The sequence below is a fragment of the Mya arenaria genome, chromosome 6 (assembly GCF_026914265.1).
Source record: "Mya arenaria isolate MELC-2E11 chromosome 6, ASM2691426v1".
Classification (NCBI taxonomy): domain Eukaryota; kingdom Metazoa; phylum Mollusca; class Bivalvia; order Myida; family Myidae; genus Mya; species Mya arenaria.
This window is the reverse complement of record NC_069127.1, coordinates 66,044,213-66,071,401: the sequence shown is the minus strand read 5'-3', so window position 1 is coordinate 66,071,401 and position 27,189 is coordinate 66,044,213. Positions and strand designations below refer to the sequence as shown.

General features: G+C 35.3%; 1 protein-coding gene across 1 annotated transcript; it reads left to right on the top strand.

Moving 5' to 3' along the window:
* The first annotated feature begins 1,606 nt into the window (after positions 1-1,606).
* Positions 1,607-16,073, top strand: LOC128237976 (microfibril-associated glycoprotein 4-like). The gene is made up of 9 exons (XM_052953551.1): positions 1,607-1,705; positions 2,366-2,488; positions 3,571-3,741; positions 3,954-4,124; positions 4,414-4,581; positions 4,764-4,897; positions 5,430-5,526; positions 5,651-5,818; positions 15,773-16,073. Exons 3-9 carry the CDS (start codon positions 3,636-3,638, stop codon positions 16,036-16,038), a joined length of 1,110 nt encoding a protein of 369 aa, XP_052809511.1. The 5' UTR covers positions 1,607-1,705; positions 2,366-2,488; positions 3,571-3,635; the 3' UTR covers positions 16,039-16,073.
* The last annotated feature ends 11,116 nt before the right edge of the window (positions 16,074-27,189 follow it).

The window sequence follows — 27,189 nt, the reverse complement described above, 5'->3', positions numbered from 1 at the left end:
TATTAGATATACAGTGTCAATCTAGGTCAAATATTCAATTGTGCCAGTAGTTAATCAAAATAAAGAGATGCGCCACTACAGTGGAAACTTTGACCTACCATTTGGGTCAGAAGTCCAACTGTGCTAGTAGTCAGCTAAAATAAAGGTGCACTTATACAGTGGAAACTATGACCTACCATTTGGGTCAGAAGTCCAACTGTGCCAGTAGTCAGCTAAAATAAAGAGGTGCACTTATATAGTGGAAACTATGACCTACCATTTGGGTCAAAAGTCCAACTGTGCCAGTAGTCAGCTAAATAAAGAGGTGCACTTATACAGTGGAAACTATGACCTACCATTTGTGTCAGAAGTCTAACTGTGCCAGTAATCAGCTAAAATAAAGAGGTGCACTTATATAGTGGAAACAATGACCTACCATTTGGGTCAGAAGTCCAACTGTGCCAGAAGTCAGCTAAAATAAAGAGGTGCACTTATATAGTGGAAACTATGACCTACCATTTGGGTCAGAAGTCCAACTGTGCCAGTAGTCAGCTAAAATAAAGAGGTGCACTTATACAGTGGAAACAATGACCTACCATTTGGGTCAGAAGTCCAACTGTGCCAGTAGTCAGCTAAAATAAAGAGGTGCACTTATACAGTGGAAACTTTGACCTACCATTTGGGTCAGAAGTTCAACTGTGCCAGTAGTCAGCTAAAATAAAGAGGTGCACTTATACAGTGGAAACTATGACCTACCATTTGGGTCAGAAGTCCAACTGTGACAGTAGTCAGCTAAAATGAAGAGGTACACTTATACAGTGGAAACTATGACCTACCATTTGGGTCAGAAGTCCAACTGTGCCAGTTGTCAGCTAAAATAAAGATGTGCACTTATACAGTGGAAACTATGACCTACTATTTGGGTCAGAAGTCCAACTGTGTTAATAGTCTACCAAAATGTAGAAGTGCCCCTATACAGTGAAAACAATGACCTTTCATTTGGTTCAAAAGTCCAACTGTGCCAGTAGTTAACCAAAATGAAGAGGTGCACCGCTTAAAAACTGAACGGAGTGATCGTTAACTATTTGGTTATAAGGCTTGTCCCTGTATTCTTTTTTGAATGACCATGACAATGACAAATTTGTTATTCGCTTTAAGCCATTACCCAAGTGAAAACATACTACATGTATTGGGTTGAAACGGCTCATAGTGGCGTCGTACTTCTAGATTTGACATTTCAAAAGCTGTGTAAAGCTTATGTGCTTTGCCAGTATGCTGTTCAATTTTAATGTTTGCAGACCGAATTCGCCTAATTTGTGCTCAACTATGTTCTATTCCATTCCGTTTTAGTCCTGTGCCACGGAAACAGTAAACACTCAGGATGGGATTTCTTACGTTTTGTCCTGCAAAGACGATGCGGCAAGTGTTATAAAGTTCAACTAAATAATGAATAATAAACGACGTTTAGTGTACTATACGTTGTACCCAAGGGAAAATAGATATGTTCTTAACATTTAATATCTGTTTACGCAACGTCCTTCTAAAATGAATACTATGCTGTAGTGGACTGATACTTTGTGAAAGTTATTCATCTTTTTTCAACTTCTGTTTACATACTTTTCAATGTTTCCGTTTTATCAGTTGTGTTCTGCCAGTTCTGACGGACAGTGTCGCGAGTGTTGTGGCCAACATCGATGCAACTCCTTTTTGTGCTCCTACCAACCACGTATATTGTTTGTTTCGTTGTTTGCAGAATACTCTAAACGTCATATATCAGTAATCAAGAAACTATATTGATCACAATTTTACCTCAACACTCAAAATGGTTTACTAAAACTGCATTTAATTGTGTGTACATGAAACGATAAACACAACAGCTGAGATTGTGTTTTACTTTTAGATCCAATTGCCATTGCCATTTTTCAGTCAAACACAGACTGTTTCTTATAACATTTCTCACGAGGTGTAGAATTTCGTTGTTAAAGCATGTCTTATAGGGGTCATACTGCGCTCAAGGCTTTTCGTCTGTCGACATAGGACTGTAGTTATCGTGTGTACTCAGTTTCTGATTTGTGTCGACCAATTTAGCATCTCATGGGGTAGACGTTACTAATGTTGTTAGAACTTGTGTCCAATCCATTTGCTTTTTGTAAACTCTATATCAATGTTGTAAATAACGATCATGTTGAAAGAAAAAAGGCAATAAAATATGTTTAAATCAAGCATCTTCGTAACCTCTGTGAAGGCATATTGTAAGAACATTGACGTATTATTTATCAACTTTATTCTCTTTACAGGGGTATCATTAACTATTCTGCAACCTGGCTTTTACCTGTTGTCTAAACTTTTTATTGTATAACTACTGACATTGTCTTGTATATAACAGCCGCAGTATGCAAAGATGACGAACTGTTTGACTGCCCACGTGCCAATACATTGTTTGGCGTATGTAAAGACATCAGTCACGCCAAACAAGTGTGTCCAAAGTTCTGTGGACTTTGCGACGTTGGTAAGAAGACGGTTCTGAATATTTGTATCTTTTATAAGTTTCATAAAGTTTTTAATGCATCTTTGAATATACAACTGTGATTTCGTTTCACGTTTACAATTAAAAAACTGAAATTGTTTCTACTACCCGTGGTTTTTGGTCTAAGAGATAGAACATCTAGTTATGTTTTTTCACTTGTATCATTATGATTTATCAATTGACACTGGTACAAAGGATGTATGACACGATGGAAACACAAAAACTTGTATTTAAAAAATATTATGTAGAAACGTAAATATAAGCCACATCGCGCGATATTGGGTCTTTGGATATAATTATTTCTTGTGCAATATTCTTTCATATAAAATGCCAAATATAATGACTTTTCAATGTGTTTTAATGTCTTTTTTACTTCCTGAGAATCATTGTCTTAACGAATTATGACACTTACTTCACTCGTGTATCCATAGAAACTTTTTTCCTCGTCGTGTCCTGTTTAAATGAGCCGATTGAGTATTTCGGAGATGTCATTTAAATGGAATATCTCACAAAACATGAAAAGCAAATCTATTTCCGAAGGCCCCAAACCGCCCGATACGGCTCAATTGAACAAAAAATCAACAACAAATTAAGGTGATTGAGACATGAAATAAATTTTTCAAATATCATGATATAAAATATAATAATAAAATTGAAAGAAAACAAAGAAGTTTACTGCAAGAAACAGGATTGAACCTGGCTACTCTGTCTGCAGTTTGAAATCATATGCAATAGACCATTGTAAACAGATCAACTAGAGTGTTAGATGTTAAACACCCAACCAAATGTTATAATAGCGGCGTAAATTTATAATATTGGAACGAATCTTGGACGAGTATTGTTATTGGTAAGGGTTGTTTAAACACTTTAGAACAAAACCATCACTTGTTTTGACATATTTGTGTTATCAGGTAGTAGGATAATGCGGTGATTTCAAGAGGACTTATTCAATCTGCTATTTCTTTATTCATAGATTTAATCAAATATACTAATAATCGGAAGTGCTGCTTAAAGCATACCCATGTAAGTGAGACATATAAGTTCAAAACCCTTACCCTTTTAAGTTGACGGGAAGTGGTCCGACTGGACGTCATGGTCGGCATGTGGTGTCACTTGTGACCATGGCAACATGACACGTGTTCGAACATGTTCCAATCCAGCACCTAATCATGGCGGAGCTAACTGCACAGGGGAACATCTCCAGAGTAAACATTGCACGCTTGAACCGTGTCCCAGTACGATTTCTTTCTATATCATTTTCGACACCTACTGAGTTTGAACATCACTGCATACTAAAATAGGACTATGTACCAGTTTTCACTGCATGTTTTTATTAAATGATCATTTCATTCGTGTTGTAGTCGTTAATATTGACTGTTTTTGTATAACTGACAAATATTGATATTGATCACCAGTAAATATGTTCTTCACTTTTTTTCAAATTAAGTTCATGGTGGATGGAGTGATTGGAATGCCTGGGGCAGCTGCGCAAGGACCTGTGGTATTGGAATGGCCCACAGAGATAGGACGTGCACCAACCCAAAACCACAGAGGTTCGGAGACCATTGCTTCGGTGACGCAAATGAGCATAGGATATGCATGGATACTACTTGCAAAGGTGGCTTTATTTGTCTTGTCTTGTGGAGTGGATATTGAACGCAAACAGTACAACTCAATTACTTCTGAAATAGACACGATTTTTCATAGGGCGACTGTCGAATTTTAACAGTTTACACATGAGCAGAAACACTTGCCTATTTCAATAAAACTTATTGTTGTTCGTTGAAATTGCGTTAAGAACATTTCAGATACCAAATTTCCTTATTGATGGGTTCATAAGTGTCTTAAAGTGCGTGTCTTGAAATACTAAACTACATACTGTGATTTGATAGAAGTACTTATTTAAGACGGAACATGGTCAGCATGGGACGACTGGGCCTCCTGTACAGTAACATGTGGCATTGGCGTGATACATCGACATCGGACTTGTGGGAACTCCACGCTCGCCCATCAAGGCTATGAATGTGTTGGCAGCGATATCGAATCTAAAGTTTGCAACGCATTCCAATGTGCAGGTACATATAGTAGTTAACCTTGAAGTAAAATAGTGTAACTAAGGAGTAAACAAAACGTTTTATTTACAGAACAAGTGTTGTTTTTCCATAAATACGTTCTTTTTTAAAACTACAAACTGCAACGTGTCTTGGTTCGAAAATATTGAATCATATGTCATTAAAACTATTCGTTTTCTCAACAGAACCTCGTACTTGCTATGATATTATGCGGTACGGCATCGGCAACTCATCAGGAGTGTACTCGGTATATAGTCCTATTAGTGACAGGAGAATTGAGGTGTTCTGTGACCTTGAGACGGAAGGAGGTGGGTGGACTGTGAGTATAATAATATTATACAGAATAGTTTATGTTCTGTCTTGCTTCTAGATAAAGGTTAGGTACATATCTGTACTTAAGTCCATTTCGAAACCCATAAGAACCTTCGACCTCTTGAATGAGAGTCCAAAAGTTATACTACTCTCACCATATTTAGATATATAAGATACTGAATCGATTACCCATTGTTGGGAAATTTAAGGTAGATATCAGTATTAATGTGCATTTAGAGGTGCCATGAAAACTCGCGATCTCTTGTACGAGATGCATTAACATTTACCACTTGACCACTAACGCCACCCCCCTTGTATCTTTGATAATGAATAATATTAAATTCAATAATAGTAAAGACAGCAACAACTATATCAACACCGATTTCAAAATTGTAGCTAATTATGAACATTTCAAAATTAAACGGAATGAAGCAATTGTTGTTTGAACGAGTATGATTTAATTAAGATAAACAGATCATGCTGTGGTATTGAAGCAGAATTTTAAATCCAACAACTAATACTTTAGAACGTATTTTTAGGTATTCCAGAATAGATTCAATGGTTCTGTGAATTTCTACAGACCATTTGCAGACTACGAAGCAGGTTTCGGAACAATCCATGGTGAATTTTGGTTAGGTAAGTCATGAATTATGAAATTATATGCGTACTATAAACTGCGAAATACTCTTAAAGTCTGCAAACACTTGGTTATTTGGCTATGGAAGCAAGATATATATTTTAATGTGTTTCTTGCTCCCAGGTTTAAAACTGCTAAATGAGCTGACTACTGGGGTAGAAATCAAGGAAATACGTGTCGACATTGAAGCAGCTAACGGCAGGAGGGCGTACGACGTTTATCGTCCATTTAGCGTAGCAGCAGGACCTGATTACACAGTTCATCTCAGCAACAGAGTTAGGTCTCATGGAAGTAAGTTGTTTAAGAAAGGTTAACATGTGTACGTGCGAAAAACCGGTCATTCAGTCGCAGACACTACTTGTATGTCCCTTGAATTATTCTATAATATTTTAAACGGGAATAACGTCACATCCCGTTAAGCGCTTTGTCGTTGAATATCATTTTAATCAGTATATATCACTTTCTGTAGTTGGCCATGTGACGTTTTGTCCAATGAAAAGAGCGAAAATATACCAAGAATATCATTAATAGATATAGGATATTATTGTTTAGAGACGAGAATGAGTGCAGATAAGTTCTTATGAAATCAACGACCTTTTCTTTACATATGCTGAGTACAGTAAATCAATATTTGCATCTTGTATCGCCCTTTTTGAGAATCACATGGACTTTTGACAAATATGAACTGTTGTTGTTGTTTCGTTAATAGTTAACTGCGTAACAGAAATGCATGTAGGATATGGCAGAGACTTTCTTTAAACCCAATGAAAGCGGTCCCGAGAAGCTTATTCACCCAGTGTCAACAGTCATGATCGGACGCTTTTGGACAATGGAAATATATAGGGTTTGCCTATGTAATAAAAAGACGCCAATGCGTCGTATGTAATAATAAAACGCCAATGTGGCGTATGCAAAAGTAAGTTGACAATGCGGCGTATGTAATAATAAACGACAATGTGGCGTATGCAAAAGTAAGTTGACAATGCGGCGTATGTAAAAATAAGACGCCAATGCGGCGTATGTAATAATAAGAAGCCAATGTGGCGTATGTAATAATAAGACGACAACGCGGCGTATGTAAATATAATACGCCAATGCGGCGTATGTAATAATAAGACCACAATGCGGCGTATGTAAAAAAGACACCAATGCGGCGTATGTAATTATACGACAGCAATGCGGCGTATGTAATAAAAAAATCGCCAATGTGGCGTATGTAAAAATAAGACGACAATGTGGCGTATGTAATAATAAGACGACAATGCGGCGTATGTAATGAAAAGACGCCAATGCGGCGTATGTAAACATAAGACGACAATGCGGCGTATGTAATAATAAGATGCCAATGCGGCGTATGTAATAATAAGACGACAACACGGCGTATGTAAATATAATACGCCAATGCGGCGTATGTAAAAATAAGACGCCAATGCGGCGTATGTAATAATAAGATGCCAATGTGGCGTATGTAATAATAAGACGACAACGCGGCGTATGTAAATATAATACGCCAATGCGGCGTATGTAATAATAAGACCACAATGCGGCGTATGTAAAAAAGACAGCAATGCGGCGTATGTAATTATACGACAGCAATGCGGCGTATGTAATAAAAAAAATCGCCAATGTGGCGTATGTAAAAATAAGAAGACAATGTGGCGTATGTAATAATAAGACGACAATGCGGCGTATGTAATGAAAAGACGCCAATGCGGCGTATGTAAACATAAGACGACAATGCGGCGTATGAAATAATAAGATGCCAATGCGGCGTATGTAATAATAAGACGACAACACGGCGTATGTAAATATAATACGCCAATGCGGCCTATGTAATATAAGACCACAAGGCGGCGTATGTAATAATAAGACGACAGTGTGGCGTATGTAATAATAAGACGCCAATGTGGCGTATGTAATGATAAGACGACAATTCGGCGTATGTACAAATAAGACGACAATGCGGTATATGTAATGATATGACGCCAATGTGGCGTATGTAAAATAAGACGACAATGCGGTATATGTAATGATAAGACGCCAATGCGGCGTATGTAAAAATAAGACGCCAATGCGGCGTATGTAATAATAAAACGCCAATGTGGCGTATGTAATAATAAGACGCCAATGTGGCGTATGTAATAATAAGACAACAATTATGCGTATGTAATAATAAGACGACAATGCGGCGCATGTAAAAATAAGACGCCAATGCGGCGTATGTAATAATAAGACGCCAATGTGGCGTATGTAATAATAAGACGACAATTATGCGTATGTAATAATAAGACGCCAATGCGGCGTATGTAAAAATAAGACGCCATTGCGACGTATGTAATAATACGACGCCAATGTGGCGTATGTAATAATAAGACGACAATAATGCGTATGTAATCCCCAAAGCCAATGTGATGTATCTATAACAAGGCAACGCCGCATTTAAGCCGGCTTTTTCATTTGACGATATTTTTGCCAATTTTGCAAACCCCAGATACCTAGTATTTGACCCCAGATATAAATATACTTATATTCCTTCAAAAATACAGTATTTTTTTCAACTAAAAATACAAATGAACAAAAGGACAAAAAATCCGTATCACACACTGTTGTTTTCGGCTCCGGCTAGACCGGGACTACTTTTTTAATCGTACATGTTTGGTAATTTCCGCCATTCAGATTCTATTTTTAGATTGACTGGGTTTACTTATAATACAAACAAATCGTTGAAATAGAATTTTTATTGTTAAGTTGTACATGACAGCAATTCTTAATAAAGTAAAGAAATGTTTAAACGTTGGCAGTAATGGCTCGATCGGATGACATCTCCACTCAAATGCAATCCAGTATCGCAAACCACAGGTCCGGAGAAATAATGTGTTTCAATATTAAGAAGGTACTAGTATGTTATTTAAATGATATCACACTCATAAACCTCAAACATTTCTATAAGGATAGTCGAATAACTCTCAACGGTTTTAATCTGTCAAACCTAAACTTTCATCCAAGATGACCGTCCTCGTCTTTCCTTGAACATCCTGCAAGCCCGGAAAGTAGCAGTCAACAGTTTTGTATCACACGCTACAACACTTTCCCGAACATAATCGAATAAGCTTTAGGTGAAAAAGGAAAAGTTCATCTTGCTGATAAACTTTCATTTACTCGATCCAGAAAATATCACGACATGCCATCTTTGGACAGAATACAGCGTAAGCGGTCTTTAAGTGAATACAACGTAAGCTGACTTCCAACGATAAAGCATAAGCTGTCTCTAAGCGAATATAGCAAAAGCTGTCTTTAAAACGAATACAGCATAAGTTGTCTTAAAACGAATACAGCATAAGCTGTCTTAAAACGAATGTAGCATTATCTGTCCATTCATGTTGTCCTATGAAACAACACATAAAACATAGCATAAGCTATATGTTACTTGAAGACTCTCTGTAATGGCATCACAAAATGCTACTTTTACATCTTCTCAAACACAGCATAAGTTGTCTTTATGTTTTCTGGCGAAATATAGCATAAGCTTTCCGTAACTAGAAGAATCTCAGTAATGGCATTACAAAATGCCGCTTTTACATCTTTACTCTTATAACTCGTCCAATGTATCCTTATACGATAAGCGATAAAAATCCCAGTATGTACAAATTACGTCTCTCTCCATTATTCCCCTCTTAAAATACAGTTTGCAGGCGTACCCTCGAGTTATGGACAACATTTTCACAATTTCCACTCCTCGGTGGTATGCGCCTCGTTCCCCAATCCCATAAATGGTGTTTGGGGGATACCAGCTACGTCCTCTTGCAGCGAAATAGGGCGTAATTGTCTCAATCCACAGTTTATTTTCTAGAACATCTTGCAAAGCCTCTACTTGATAGTTGTTGAACGAGCTCACTATACGAGTAAAACTAAAAAAGCAACTTGAAAATGCTGTTCACCACTGCCGAAAAACATACAGATTACCATTAAAACAGTGTAGGTACACTCGTTTTTCTTTTCGCAGGTATAGCTTAGCCATTTGTAAAAGCAACATGTACGCTTCTGTAGCGTTATCACCTTCCATTCCTCGGCAGTGAAAAATGACAGTGTGACGTTCAAGTACCATAGGAAGAATAGACTGCAAAACCTCCAAATGAAAGTGCCACCAATCATATGGTACATTGTTATCGATTCCGATCTCCCCCACCGCAACAACTCTATCTAAAGATACCATATGTTTCAGCCGCCGCAGTTTATGCGAGTCTTTGGTCATCGTGGATATCGCGTGGCATGGAGGAAAACGAACAGCAACTGCCATTTCTTCTGGAAGATCACTAAGATCACTAATCGCCCGATTGGTTGGTCAAGTTTCAGGATCACAGTAGCATGCACAACAGCCTTGAGCCGCTACCTTCTCTCGATCATCTACAGGTGTCAGCTCATATACTGTTTGCAAAGTAGCATCATTTGGAAAATCCATACGCTTCAACAGACGATCGAGATGGAGATGGTTAATCGTAACCCACATATCGGCAAAAAGCCCATTTATGTTCTTCATGCACTGGTGTAATTGACTTGTTGTCTGCGTATGATAGTAACCGCTGAATCTGAACATACTCCAGCAGTTCCCTCCATGACCCTGGTCTGCCCGGAGCACAAGTTCTTATCTGCTAAGTGCCTGCTTTCTTAACATCAGCACCTATTCATCGTCCGCTGGTAAACGTTCATCTAACAGACCGGGGATATAATATTTGAAAGCGTGAGCTTTAATATATGAGTTAGATTCCAAACACCACGGAACAAAACAAAACGCTGTCTCTGGCTAGAGTTAAATACTTGTACAGCTTGCTTCTGAGCTTCCCCAGATCGGATAGTTGATAGACTTAACCTTAAGGATCAATCTTTCGTTTACCTTCATGTTCCAGGATTGAGACCCTCGTCTTTTGTTTGACCTACGAGTGGATACTGAACGTTCTTCTCGAGACCTTATACTTCTGAATGTGTCATCTTTGTTGTGGCCATATACCCTCCTATCGTCATCTCTGTAGTAAAAATCTCCACGGTTTTCCGTCGGGAGTTAGAAACTTTCTTGTTTTCTTCTCGGGAGATAGAAACTCTCCTATTATCTTCTCGGGAGTAAGAAACTCCATTTTTATCTTCACGGGAGCAAGATACTCCCTCGTCTTTACCCCGGGAGTAAGAAACTCATAGCCTTCATTCATGGAGTAACAAACTCCCTTGTCGTTAGACCGGGAATAAGAAGCTACCCTTTCTTCATCTCTGGAGAAATAAACTCCTATGTCTTCCGCCCTAGAATAAGATTATTTTGAACATTTCCCTTTGTTTGGTTTTCTCGACTTTTGCCTTTGTAGGCTTTATCAGCTGAGTAAAAAAACTCCTTTCGAATCCTTTTTTTTTTAGATTGATTCAAGGGAACATCTGTGTTATTTTTAATGTCGTGTTGTTAAACTACTGGTACATGAATATCTGTTTCCTGTGGTTGGACAACAGGTACATAACTGCTATCGTCCTGTTTCAGTCGCGAATCTATTTGCATGGGCGCGATTGCTAAAGTCGGTCTCGGTGACTGCTACTTTCTCTGGCTCTCTGGGATAACTAAGAGTGAAGACCCTCGTGAATAGTAGCTCTTCTGGCAAAATGCTCTCAACCACATCATCTCTTACCAGTCTCTCTAGATCAGGATTATCCTGCAGACGAGCAACAGTTACTGATTTTTCAGGTTCACAGGGTTCGCCACTTTTTCGAGGGGGGGGGGGGTAAGGGGGCCGCAAAAGGCCCCTTACGGGTCCAGGGCAGCGCCCTTGTGGGGGTTCAGAGGGGGCGAAAACCCCTGAAGCTCATGGGGTTTAAGCATTTTTAGAGCCTTAAATTCCATTTAATTAGCACATTGTCGTGCAGAACATGATATAATGTTGTTGTACATGAAGCACAAGATATGAGCAAATTGTTATTCTATTGACAAAATATATGGACAAGTTTATATTAAAATAAAAAATAAAATAATGAAATATTGCAAAACAATGTGACATAAAAATGATATACATCAATATGTTGATTTCAGTCTAATGCCTGCATACAATAGTGTCCTAGAATTAAAGAATATGATTATGAAATTTTGAGATAAATTTAAAATAAATGGAAACTCAAAGAAATATACATTGTCAAACTAAGGCCATACTGTCCTAATAAAATTGTGTCTACTCTTTACTCCAGCCAACTTATTGGAAGCATTATCAAATGGGATGAAGTGCTATTTATTTGTAAGCATACCCAATGACTGTTTATCTTTTTGACACTATTTAACCCTCTAAATGCTGCATACATAGCAATTAGAAATTGCGACAAAACCGAAAGCAAATCTATTTTTAGTGCGTAAACGTCATTACGAAATTTGCATATCACGTTTCTTTCCGACAACCTAAAAATCTATGATTTGCATTTTTAAAACCGTGTCTTTCCGACAACCTACAATTCTATGATTTGCATTTTTAAAACTAACACGTTAATTACGCAACAACTGCACAAAGCTAAATCTTAAAATTGTTCGCTAATCAGAGAAATAAAAGTTAAAGGATGTCATTGTTAATCCGTGAAAGGAATAAAAATCTGCAATAATTAGCGAGGTGTTGACTGAGCCGTGACTGCTTGCCCTAATTATCGAATTAATTTTGTTGTCTCACCAGCAGATGCGCTTGATTTATGACAGTGACAGAATCGATTAGCATGCAGGCCGCATTTGCTCTGCTTACGTCCTTTTAAGAAAATATTTTTTTTAAAAAGTCGTTGTCTCCATAAATTCGCCAAATTTGAAAAGTTGTCGCCACTTTTGCGGTTTTGTCGCAAATGGCGACAATGGCGATCGCCAGCGGGAAGCCTTCTATTAGACCAAGGAAAGAGCAGACATATAAACCGTTCATATGTCTGCTCTTTCCTTGGTCTAATAGAAGGCAAGCGGAAAATATATTCCGATAATCAACTACGGTATACAATTTGGAATTGAGCCGATCGGGGGACTACTAAGATAATGCTTGTCTATGTGAGCAACCCGAGAAGTCTCTAAAAGCATTTCGAGCAACACTCCTTTTTCTCCCACCTCAGATAAGTACATCCAAAAATTTAAACCTGCTAGAAATTCTTATCTTGCCAATGGGCAAAGATAAAACAAGTACCCGTATGGAACTTTTTTAATGGCCATCACATTGTAATTACCTCCCTTGTTGAGGACTGTCGTCTGTAGCATCATGCCTTGTCTTGTGGCAATATTAAGAATGCTTATTAATTATTTCTCGCTTCAAATGTCACCATAAAAAGTTTTTACGCACCTTTCAGGAAATAATGCTTCACTCTCTGTTTAAAGACCGATTTGACTATTAACATTATCTGAATCACTGCGCGCATATCCATGACAACCACGAATTATTGCATATCCATACGCATTTATTTTCACTACGCGCGAAAGAGTTCCAGCAAAAAATGCATATTTACTTAATTCTGTTTAACTGAGGTGGAAGAAAAAGCATCTACCATAGCCGCTCGAGTAAGGTGAGTTCACCCTAACCCTCGCGCAGGGTGTTTTGCGGAAACTCGGTAATCCTCGTTTCCGCAAAACATCCTACGCTCGGATCGTGAAGAACCTATCTTACACTCTCGGCCATGGAAGATACTTATAATCTTCCTGTCGAACTAGATTAAGGTCCTATCTCTGTGCGAACTCTTTGGCTGGCCTGGATACTTTTCCTTCAGCAAGATATATCCAGATCCGGCGTATAACGCTCCCATCCTCCATTTCAGAAAGTAGAAAACAACACATTACTTTCGACATGAACAACACCTGTATTAATCAATATTCAGAGCATCACTAGACGTGATGTTCACACACGAACCGTGGAACCATTCATGACAGAAGTCACATTGGATCATGAACCTTCCTTCCCAAGTTTGTCTACAGATGCAATAGAGGTCAGCGTTTTCAATAGAGATAGGTGATTGTAAGTGACGATTTTCCTTCTATTTCTGTATCCAGACTGGGATGTTCTTATCTCTACATGGCATCATTCTGTCGTGATTTGTGACGAACACAGCATTTCTGAGCTTAACCTGATACACATACGCCGATATTTTCTTCACAATGACTGCAGAGCCTTTCCATTATGGGCTCAATTTCTTGCTTTGCCCTTCACAACTGCGTTATCCAACAGATACACTAAATCCCCTTCTTTGTAAGGTCTCAATAACACCTTCAAATCATCATACTTCTTTGCCCTTTTCAAAGACGTATCAAGTGTGTCTCTTGTAACTTTGTGAGCTCTTTGCAACTTCCCCCTGAAGCTGACTCACGTATTTTTGAGATCTGTCTTATTACTTGCATGTGGAAACATCAGCTGAGCTGGGGTTGTAACCTCCCTCCCTAACATCATCATGTAGGGTGTATACCCTGAACTTCGATTTACGGAAGATCGAATTGCTCCAGCAATTTGTTTGATATGTTCGTCCACCTTATGCTGTGACTTGTTAAGAAAACACCTGACAGGATCCACGAGCGATCTGTTGTACCGTTCGACCTGTCCGTTAGCCGATTGTTTGTACGGTGTAGTCCTGGCTTTGTGTTTTTGCAACATTTGGCACAAAGCAGCAAAAAGCTTGCTTTCAAAATTACGACCTTGATCTGAAAAAATTTGAAATGAGTATCCAAAACGCGAGAAAAACTCGTCAACCCCAGCTTACGTGTTATTTCTGCCTTTTGAGACGGCAAAGGGACACATTCAATTCACTTCGTAAACTGGTAAAACATCATGAGACAAGATTTATTGCCTTTAGCTGTTTTAGGAAGTGGGCCTAGAACATCGATGTGGACGCTATCCATTGGCGCCACCTGGTTCTTCTTGTTAATACTGGAAGTATTGCATGTTAAAACGTATCGCTCTACATATCTTCACAAATAAAACCAGAAGAACATTTCCTTCGTTTTCGCCTTGGCGCAAGCTATACCTTGATGTGCAGCTGATGGAATATCATGGTGCCACTAAATTGCTAATTCCTAAAGCCCCTTTGGAAGTAGCGGTTCAAAATCCTCTGTTTTCACAGCTTTCCGTAACAGCATTCCCCGGTTCAGAACAAACATGTCCTTATTCACACAGGAGTATTTAGCTTCTAGGGAGCTTAGAGTGAGTTCTTAAATATTTAAGAATGAACTTCTTTCGTTGCCCCAACCGGTATTTGAACTGTTCCACATTGTATTTGGATACAAGTAAACATTTTTACATCTCGAAAATGAACCAATTGTTTTGCCCTCTTCTCAACAATACCTGGTAAAAGCTGTCATTCCTTTTCAGAGTCTCATTTTAATCAAGGGCCATTTTATTTCAGTAAGGCTGAGTCTACTGGTTTTCTATTTTTATTGCTATCTGATTGTTTGAACATCATCAAAAAGAAAAAGGAAAACACACACAAAAAACAACAACATCCAATATGCTAACGGGTCAAACAGCATGAAGATATATACATTATAAACAGCAAAAAGCTATTTGAAAAACTGTCTTTTTAATATGTATTCTTATTATATAATTAGCAATTTAGAAAAAGATATTGATCACTTTTGGTTTAGTTTTGTATATATCTATGAACAATGTAGCAAGAAGCCACAAACCTATCTGCCTGGCCTTCTTATGTTTACCTATAATCCCCAAACTGGCATGCAAAAGCTTTCATTTCTATTGTATTGTACATGTTAATTATTTTGACCAGTTGCTTTCGTGTAGCGTGTGATACGGATTCTTCCACAAGCAACTGGAAGTGATACAACACGATCAATCGACTAACAAAATATTCCCTATATATCAGTTGTTTGTATCAGTTGCTTCATGTTCTTTCGTTTAAAGTAAAAATGTCGTGAAATGGAAAACATTATTTAGACCATACTCTAATTATAGTATCATGTCCTTGGTGTTTAAAGTTATTGAATATATTACAAAAATGATTCATTATATGCTTTCCGGTAGTGAAAGAATATTAATGGCGTAACGTCTGCGTATTATATTGCGTTAGAAATAAAATTAACTTTTATACTGTTTAGGCATATGATAAAAATAAAAAAAAAAGTTTGTTTCATTATAAGATCGCAATATGTTTCACTTCGTAAACACCTAAAGTAATTGAAGTGTAGCCTTGGTGATAACTCGGTGAAATATGTTCCGGTCTGGTATTTTATATATATATATATATTGATGATATAACCATTTGTTTCAGTGTCTAATGTAACTAGATACGAACTCTCTTACATGGACGGGTCTAGATTCAGCACATACGATCACGATGTGGACAGTGCTTCCAGTAACTGTGCTGCATCCTACAAAGGCGGCTGGTGGTACAAGTCTTGTTACTCAGCCAACCTGAACGGCCAATATCTTGTCCCTGGGACACTAGTCTTACAAAACTGTATGTGTCATCTAGGCTATGATGGAAATACTTTTGAAAGTCTGAAAACAAGCAGAATGATGTTCCGAAGTATTTAAATGAACATGTTGTAAGCAATGCAATAGCCATTGTTTGTGAGGGTAATTGTGTGTTGAATATAAATATAAAATACATGTGGTATTGGTGTCAATTTTATCAGAGTACTCTTGAGAATATAACACTAGACTTGCCCATTTTCTTTTATAATTCAATACTTTAGTTAATTCATGACCACACTAAGGAATTGTGGACTTATGATAGGCAAATATTTCTAACTGATTTTCCATTGATTTTGTGAAGAAGATTGTCATATCAATAACCCTTTCGGTTTCATACCATCAAAATAACCCGTGAGGACAAGGCCATTTGGTGCATTGTTCGGAATATTTTTCGCATGGACTGTCGGGTCATTAGGACAGCGAGCTACCAACTAAGCCAACGTCGAAAGTTAAATTGGGCGCGGGGGTGACAGTACGGAGCACTGGTGCAGCTCAAGTTAAGGGGTTGCTATAACCGAGGATATACTATGACTGTGTACTATGCTCCAAAGCCTAACTAAACTGATAGTGTAACTGAGGCCTACGTACATAGATTGGCCAGTGGCATTTTAAAATAAACCTTCAAGTACGAGGGGCTTTTTATGTAAGTACTGACAACACATGCGCGTTACCTTTATAGCTTGTGTCTGGATAAAAATGCATTCGTATTCGTATTTCCCCTTGGTATCCACACACCATTTGAGCCGTGGAAACCAGTCTATGAGTTCAATTTCAAACTTTGGTCAGGTAAACGGGTTTTACACTTGTGTAAGACACTTACAACGGCACTGTACGTCTCAAATGGACGTCGTCCGCGTCTACACGACTTGATATTGGGATTTAACTAAAATCCCAATATCGATCGATTTGCAAAGAGACCTTTTTGTTCTTTAACGTGCTCGGTGTAAAGCACCAACACACGGGATACAACTTTCCTGGGTTTAACCCGTACATGGTACAACGTTTTCCCATTTCTTCCATTTTAATGCCGAGCGCTATGCAAGGGAGCTGTTGGTACCATATCTTAACTATTTAGTTTAGACAGGGCCGCGGTTTGAACCCTGACCTTCCGCACTTGAAGCGAACGCTCTAACACTAAGCTATCGGGACGGCAGTATGTATTTTACAGTATCATTATGTTTGTCAGATGCTGCCGAGCAGAGGTTCATCTATAACGCTCGTTCTGCCTTCCCTGAACAAGGATACCCATCTAAGAGCCATTATCCCATAAACTTTGTCTAGATATGCTTTATTCAACCAAGTACGCCGCAAATCTTATAAGACGCTATTTGCTCTTTTCGTATATTTTCGCCATATTCATCCACATTTCAATCAGTATCAAATGCTTTGTTGCTTTTAAAATCAAACTAAACTAATTGTGCTTGTGGAAAACGTTTGAGGTTTGGATAGGCTTATTATTTTACTATTTAGACCTATTTTTATATAAATGTAGGCTGAGCCTAAAATGTTTGTAATTTTTATATTCATAGAGTATAATTCCTTCTAGTAGAAATTCTATTTATGGATCTGAATTGTTCCATTTTAAAATGTGTGTGATAGAATCTTAAGATATTATTTTAATATTGAACTTCTAACCGTAGATTTTTACTTATTGTGTAGAATTTAACATATATACATATGTATAGTCCATAGCACTCACGCTACGACCAACGAAGCAGAAAAATGTTTTAAAACATGTAGAATTATTGCAAAACCTAGCGGACTCGCCGAATGGGTATAACTCGATGGCGAGGGTAAATAAGCTCCCCCCCACCCCCATCCCACACTGTAGCATAGTTAACGTCATTGGTGTTAACGTTTAAATCGTTACTGCTCTGTAAGTTAAATGGATATACTTGTGATCTGATGTATTTCTAACATGATTTGAGACATCTGTATTAGCTGTAATGGTTAATCTTCAAATATGTGACCACCGCGACCATCAAATAGTTCATGTTTAAAATTAACCAACGTTGTTGCTAATAAAGTTGTTATCTCAAACAAAGCTCTGAACAATTGGCCAATTGTGTCATAAATAAGGTCATGAAAATGAAAAAAATACAACGTTAAGGTAGTTCAATTAAATACCTTTGTTACTTGATAATAAATTAACTTAGCTGGAACAAACATTTATGGTTATATCACTGACGGGTGCTGAAATACGTTTTTATAAATATACTCCTATTGTGTAAAACTCATTATTGAACGTTGGTCCCTTTTTGAAGCAGATGCATTGTAATTGTGTGGCAATATAAAAATGAACGCGTTTTAACAGAAACTGATGAGCTACTAATTTTCATGAACCAATGAAAATTGTGTTATTACAATAAAATCCCGCAGTGTATTTTAACAATATAATCGCACTGAATATATAATGGACTTGTTCTATGTTGTAATTGGTGCTCAACCTGTTTTTCGTTTGTATATTCAGCTTACACTGTCAATCTCTTACTTCGTAGTAATTCAAAGGTGCAATCACACTGTGCAATACAGCGGCGTGAACACTATAGTCAATAAGATACTATTTTGATATAGTATAATGCTTCAATAAACCTGGGGCGGCTCCTATGGTTGGTTTTACATAGGAACTAGTTTATACATTGTGCCACATATCGGCCCTTTATTATTAATCTAATTCTATAAAGTCCCATTATGCCAACCCCATGTGTACCCCCAGGTTACAAAGTCCTAAAAAAATGAAAGAAAGAAAATGAGATATTAATATTACTGTTTCTAATCATGATGTTTTTTCTTCATTCTCAAAAACAAACAACCACAAACCAAAAACATGAAATACTACTTTTAGGCATATCATTAAAAAAAGATTGGTAAGATCGCAATAAATCTCAAAAGTGAATTTTTCGTTTAATTTTGGTGTTCACTCGGTAAAATATATTACGAGCAAACAACGAAACAAATAATGTTCCTCTACATATTCTAAAGAACACAACATTCTCAAAAACAAACAACCACAAACCAAAAACATGAAATACTACTTTTAGGCATATCATTAAAAAAAGATTGGTAAGATCGCAATAAATCTCAAAAGTGAATTTTTCGTTTAATTTTGGTGTTCACTCGGTAAAATATATTACGAGCAAACAACGAAACAAATAATGTTCCTCTACATATTCTAAAGAACACAACATGCAGAGGATATAAGAATGTTTAATTTATCAAAACCAGTGATGTTTACAAATATGCAATCCTTTCACATATTTATGTCTAAAGTGTAAAAAACAACTTGATAAATTGGTAGCAATGTCAAAATAGCTGTTTGTCTTGGACTAATTTAAAGGTAATGATAAAAACAAAAGTAAACACACAATAAAACAATTATATCAGTTAGATCAATTATAACTGCAAGTACATAGCAAAATAGGAACAGCAGAACAGAACAGACAGTTTTTTCGACTTATACATGTGTACATAGTCGTAATACATATAGTTATACATATAAACATGTCATGTATCTAAACTTACAAACATAATATAATAAAATAAAATATAAGCAAATATATTATGTAAATTGAACACCAAATAATTATTACGTTAACTTTGGCAGAGAGGGAATGTTTCATAACTACTATATCAAGTTAAATTATTTATAAGTGAGTTGCGTATAACAAATGCTTCTTTAATATATTTACAAACATTCATAACTTCCTTTTTATCACATGATACCAATAATTGATGGAATTTGAATGCAGATGGATTAACATAATAGCATCGCTTTATATCAGTTACACGTAACTGACGATAACATGGACAAATACATATGAGGTGATATTCATCCTCGATGTCCCAACTATTACAACATAAACAATATATTTCGTTACGATGTATATTATTACGTGCATAACGTTCTGTTTGTATTCTTAACGGGTGTACAGAAACTCTCAATCTAAAAAAGTATAAAAGTAAATTCTTTGGAACTAAATCTAGATATATTTCATAATCAAAGGAAGTTTTGAAAATTCTATACATATCCAAAACAGACCTGTTACTAATATTACCATACCATTCTTGTTTAAATGTATCTATAATTCTACATTTAAATTCGTTTATAAATACATTAACATGCACAATATTTGGGTTATCAAATACGTATGCAAAACCATAATAATTTAACAGTTTTTTTACCTTAGAAACCCAGTTTATACAACCCTTATTACAGTCATCAATGGCCTGTTTATACACGGACTTTATTATATAGGTCATGGAGGTATGCACTGAGTATGAACATTGTATGTATATATATATATGCCTTAAATCCGTTATTGGCATGGTCATTTGAATTTACCGAAAAATATTTGATTTCACTTGTCTAATAGCCAGTTTTCGTACAATTACAGGACCTGTTTATAATCCCCGACAATATATTCCTAATTGGCATATGACGCGGATATAGTGTATTGTCATTACATTCACGCCTCTGGCATAAGGGGTCAATCGTTGTAAAACAAAAACAACATATTTGCAGGCAAATTGTTTATTCTTATATTTATAAAACAAAAACATCGAATATCGATTTTAACATTTGAATACCAAACGTTTGGTCGAATATTCGTTTGCATCTCTAATACATATAGTTTTAGACAATTTTATTACATTTCCTTTACATGTTTCTAAGGGGGGGTGGGGTAAACAAGTAAGTTTTAGAGGTTCGCATAAAGGATACATGAAAAGGCCGTTACCTTTTTTGTGTTAATTGGCCCTTTGTTTAACAATTAACAAATATGTTGTGCCAAAAAAGAGACGTCCTTGTTTGCTACTGGTGTTAATTATCGAGCTGTTTTTTAAATCAATGCCAATTAAGGGGCTATTGTTTGCCTAAGTTTGTTTTCTCACTTATTCTGATCAACCATGGATGTAATTTAACACCTGATTTTATTCCATTGGCTGATAAACCATTCTTGAGCAATAAAGTATCCAATCAAAATTGCTCTATTTAACTAGGCAATTCTTAATACATTTCTATAAACAAATCCTTGCTAAAAGTGAAAGTTGATACCAGAGGTGACAAATGGGTAAGTTACATAAATACGATAACTTATTTAAACATATTTTGTTAAATCACGGACCTATAAACCATGGTTTATATGTATGTCTTTAAACAGACGAATGATTAAATGAACGAAAAACTAACATTGACCCAAATGACCAATGGATGATTGATTCCATAATCAACATAATGAATAATTGGATTAATTATTGAATGATATGATTTTGATTATTGATCAAATGAATTGTTGGTTAAAGGAATCATTGATAATGTTAGAACGGTGAAGATTAAAATAATAATTTATAAAAACACAATATCATGGTTCTGAAGCATTGGTGAAATGATTAAATGGTTATACATGTATGAACTTATATCACTCACTGAACTATTTATTGATTTAATGAACAATATATTTAATTACATATGTAGCAAGTGTTTCCATTTGAGATAAAATGAAACCATTGAGTGATTGAATAAACGTTTAGATAAATGGTTGATTATTAAATGAATGACTCAATAAATAAAAAAAATGAGTTATGAAATAATTGGACCATTGGATCAATGATAAAAGGCTGAATTATGAGGGAATTAATGAAAAAAAAATGAGTTGATGCTTAATTAATTGCATTAATGTATCATCGTATGATGATTGTTTAAATGACTGGTTAATTGACATTGAATGAAAACTTAAAGCTGCACTCTCACAGATTGAACGTTTTGATAACTTTTTTATTTTTTGTCTTGGAACGAGTCAACTTTTGCGAAAGTCCATCTACATCAGTTATTTAAGACTGCTGACAAAAAAATCAGATCGCAGATTTTTATATTTAAGTTCAACATTTTTATGTTTTATGCATTGTTCTTAAAACGTTAGTAACGTTACCATCAAATTTCTTTACACTAAATAATCAACCACTTAGTATTGTGGTCGAATATAAGTACATTTTGTATCCAGGTGTGCTGTTAAGTAGAACGGGATCTTTCAATAAAACGTTTAAACATATTACATGTTGCATCTTAGGCAACCACAGCAACATTTCGTCTCCTAAGAAACTTTAATAGATACGTTTTACCAATTGACCTTTTAATAGACTGATTTAATAAAACGGCGAAACCCATGCAACTGTATTGGAAAGAAATGTGGGAAATAAAAGTGAAACGGTAACAGATGTTGAAAGAGTGCAACTTAAGTTTACTAACTATACTAAAAGTATACCTTAAGAATGAAAACACCATATTATTTGGTATATGGCGAAACTGGAACCATATCAATATCTTGAAATATTGAAGAGAGAACAATTTTATACTGGACGCGCTTGTTTGATGATGATGATGATGGTTTTTAATCTAATGAATGATTAAATAAATGTTTGCCTGAGTATTTTTTAATAAATGTATGATTTAATGACACTTGATGAAACGAATGATTGATTTAATGATTGATTTCACAAAATACTTAATAAATGATTAAATGATGATCAATTGATTACATCATTTGACTAACTGCAGTTAAGCATTGATGATAAATCTCGTAAACGGTATCCGAACGAGCCTTGGCCTCTGTTTTTATATTTCAAAACGGACCGGAAACACATGCTAGATTTAATAAATATAGAACTAAAAGATGGAACGTGTGTATTGGTTATAAATTTCACTGTAGTCTTGAATGTCGACTCTTCTATGAAGAAAATTAGTTTTTAGGATTTTCGTCTTTTAATTAAAAAAATAAGGCACTCGTGGGATGCCCCTTACGCCCAAATTTGATTGTCGATGACATTACTCCATGTTAACTTGTAGAGAAATAGTTTTTTGTTGTTCCTTCTTTTAATTATTTTCAAAAGCTTTTATTTACCTGCGCTAAAATTCAATTCTTATTTAAGAAAACATAAGATTTTAATTTAATATGCATTTATGTTCCTCAAGCATAATAAAAGCAACATAGAAATTGCTATGACAGTAAAACTGTTTTGAAATGACGTCACGGTAATGAGCGTTTCGCACGCGATTATCAAATAAATGGAAATTAAATTGACTCTTTGAGAAAATTGCATATTTTAAAAAGAAACAATTGTTGAATTCCGGTAAAGATTAGAATTTACTACATGCTTTCCGGTGGTAACTAGAAATGAAACATTTTGTTTACTGTTTTAAACAGTTTACACAGGGCTGCGATTCAAACTCAACGACGTTATTGTCAAAATGACTTCACGTTCGCATACAGTTTGGCGCGCTTTTCTGAATATGTAATAGTCACCTCATGAACATCAAAAGTGAATATTTCGTTAATGTTAACCGTTAAAAAACGTCATTACATCAACCAAATATGAAACGAACTCTTCAAAGCCTTAGCTGGAACATGTTTATCATTTTTGTACCGACGTGCTATATAACTAATGTCTTCTGAAAACTTTGAACATGGCTGGACGTAGACTAGATCTAGATTCCTGACAGGAAAACATAAAAAGGTCAATGCAAAAAGGTTATTATGTTAAATCGAAAAAAAGAAATCATTGAAACCGATATAAATTGTTCTGTCGAACACAACATGCCGCAGTTTGGCACTCGGAATAGTTAGTACCTTCGACTGTTTTAAATTTTAGTAAAATAATAAAATTTAATACTGTACTTACAAAAATGCTGGTATGTATCCGATTTATCCCATTTTATCTTATTAGTATGTCGATCGTCGGACCGAGCTTGAATTAAAAATTGTTTTCCGTAAAAATAAGGTCCAAGCTTGAAAGCATATACCTGTACAATTTCACTAATATTGTTTAAAAATACCATTGCTTCTTGACATAGAGCATCCGTGAACATGTTGACAATTCAGAGTGTAAAAGAAAATGACAGTATCTATAAATACTTATAGATACCATTAATTCTAGATTCAATTATAGATTCAATATCGTGCATTACTTAAATAGTTATTAAATACTATGGTAAGCAAACAATAGAAGCGCATATTGATTAATACCTTTATCCTTATTTCCGAAACACAGTGGATACAAAGTGTAATCATTGCAATACTTAAACATAAATACAGACGATGGTAATGATTATATGCGCATCAAAACGCTTTTAACATGTCAGGCAGTTGAATGCAAAAACAAAACTTCGATTAAAAACATCTTTAACATTTTTGTCATACATGTTCTATATAAGTTCCTCACAAACGAAACAATTTGGCCTTTTTCACGCTTACACCCTTTTTTGCAATATCATGCACTGGCTAAAATTCTACACATTTGTAATACTCCAGTTTTTAACTACGATTCTTAATTTTGGGTAATACTATGTCAAAAGAAATTGAAATGATTCATATGAAAAATTGCAAACGTCTGCTTAATGTTAGAAAAAGTACATGTACAACTAGTGTAGGCATTTTCAGGATGTTAATGGAAATTGTTAACTTGAGTTACTGATTGATTTTAGCTAGAATGGTTTATGTCATAACTAGATGCCATGAAGTCATTTTTTAATTAAAAATGGGCGGTGTTAGCGGTGTTTATGAGACAATATTAATCAATATTATTTTACTTTAAGACTAAGAGTAAACCTCGTTGGCTGGCACATTGTCAACGCTTAAATTGACACATGAAGTGAGTATCGGATGAGCTGCAGTAGGCGGAACAACCGCGAAACTGAAATTTCTTTGAAATTATTAAGCGTTCAAGGTTTAAAGTTTATTATACTCCGGCCAATGCCTACAGTACTGTTAAGACCAAACTTGACAGTAAGTGCACATCGTGTTCACTATCAGTTCACTTCGTAGTGCACTCCGTAGTGCACTAGGGTAAGACAAGGGTAAGACAAGGGAAAGACTAAATGGAGACAAGGGGCTGACCAGATAAGGCTTCTTCAGTCTATAATAAATGCTATCTTAACAGTGAAACTTAGAATGATGTGTTTAGTTTCAACAGATGTTTTAATGTTAACTATTATAGAGAATAATTATAATCAATTTTGACCTTTCATTTTAACAATATAGAATTATATGATTGATGTTGTTTTATAAAATAAATTTGTCAAACATTTAGACATTTAAATGTTTTTGTTTTCTTTATAAATATGCATTGCATTATTTTCATTTTAATTGATAGCTTTAATTATATAACTTTGGTTCTAAATAAAAGGGTTTCATCTTCAAATACTTTTATGACATAACGTTCAAAGGAGTTCATGAGCCTTTCTTTAAAGTTTCACAAGGTGATAATTACACGTTGTTCGTTATTTGTAATATTTAATTATCAAAGTTCACGCCTTATATATTGTTCCAAGCTCAAACTGTGAAATTGTTGTGCCATTGTTGATTCATTCAAAGGATATATTAACAACGATTTTCTTCCAACTCTTCTGAAACTTTCAATTTTATGTTTATTCTTGTTTAACAAATGTGTTCGGATTTAAGGTGACAGCCTGACAGCAATCATCATCAAATAAGTACACCATTATTAAATATTATAGTATATTTTCTACATTGTACCCAGATTTATTATTTGCATTTCTAATTTGATACACATAATAGATAAAAGTATATTTTAGGCATTTTGTATTATTGGTTATGCTGCTCCTTTATTTAATGAAATACTATCCATTGAAGGCTAATTTAAGCCTTCTTTAAGAGCCCCCCCCCCCCATACTACACAATTCTGTGTATTGATTTTTATCTTTATTGCCTCCTGCTAACTATCAAATCTTAGATCTGTCAGTGTTTGACTTATTGTTTTATTTTGATTACTTTTTAAATAATATTAAAAGCACTATTTCGATGCTTTAGAATAAGAAAGGTACGGATAATATCCCCCCCCCCCCGGATGATTGCCCCCCCCCGGACATTAGCCCCTATTAGAATATGATTAGTATTATTTATAATATCCCATTAAAATTATTTATATTTTACAACTTAAATGGAATGAAACCCTTTTTACTTTTTTTGTTTATTATTTACTCCCAATCAGTCAAATTAATACATTTGCTATGCATATATGTGTATGCAAGAAGTGGTTGTGTATTAATGAGCTAATGCTATTTTCTACTCTAAATGGCCCCAAGCCAATAAACAAATGCACAGGAAATTGGCCCCTGCAATGACACTAGTGCAATAAACAAGGGATACACAGCAGACAATTAACATGACAACCATTCCTAAAACTAGGCCTTTGAAGGAAACTCAATATGTTTTTTAAGAATTTTGTTTTAGAGAAGAGATGCAAACAAATATGTTTTAATAAAAGATGGAAAATAGTTAATTTATATTATATTTTGTGTTGCAACTGCATAATAAAATAAAAATACTATTTCTTAAAGTGACACTCTTATTCAAAATGAATACATACACATGAATAACAAACATAAATTTTGACTGATAAACCATTAACTACTTACTAAATAAGGCATTTATGGAAAATATTAACTACTGATAACAAGATTGTAACCGTGAATTTAACAGCAGAAAGCGCAAAAAAAATATTAAATGACACTACTGTAGTCTACAATAGTCTCATAAGGGAGAGATAGCGTGTTTTATGCTCATTTCTTTCAAATTAAATTCGGTACCCTTATAAGAACCATCGTTTTTGACATTTATTCATCCTTTTTGGAATATTAAAACAATATTATTAATTTTGGTATATCTTATTCTGCATCTTAAATGACACTTTTCATCATTTGTTAATCAAATTATTAAGAGTGGAGATATTTAATATTTACCATGCATATCATGTATTTTAACATCAAATAGCAAGTCTAAGTTTCTTAAGTTACTGGCCCGAAAAGATGATTTACATCATCAGGTGTGGGCTGAGTGTGTGCGTGTTATGGACAAAAACAATGTGTACTTGTGGTGAGTTGTTGGGAAGAAATTTGACATTTCATCTGTTCTTGCTTACGTCTTTTAAGGGAGCAAAACAGTATTATGTGTTGTAAATATTATGATAGAAATAGTGCTGTTAACTGTATATACAAAGCAATCAGAATTAATATTTTGTTATCACTTAATGACTTAAATCAAATGTCTGAATTACAAAAAAATTGTCATAATTGTTCAGATGTTACAATAGTGACACAAGTATATTATATAACACACCTGTTTCAAAATATTGGCTTTCAAATAAACTTATTGTATTTATTTTAAGAAATGTAATATTCTTTTTTATCAACAATAAAAT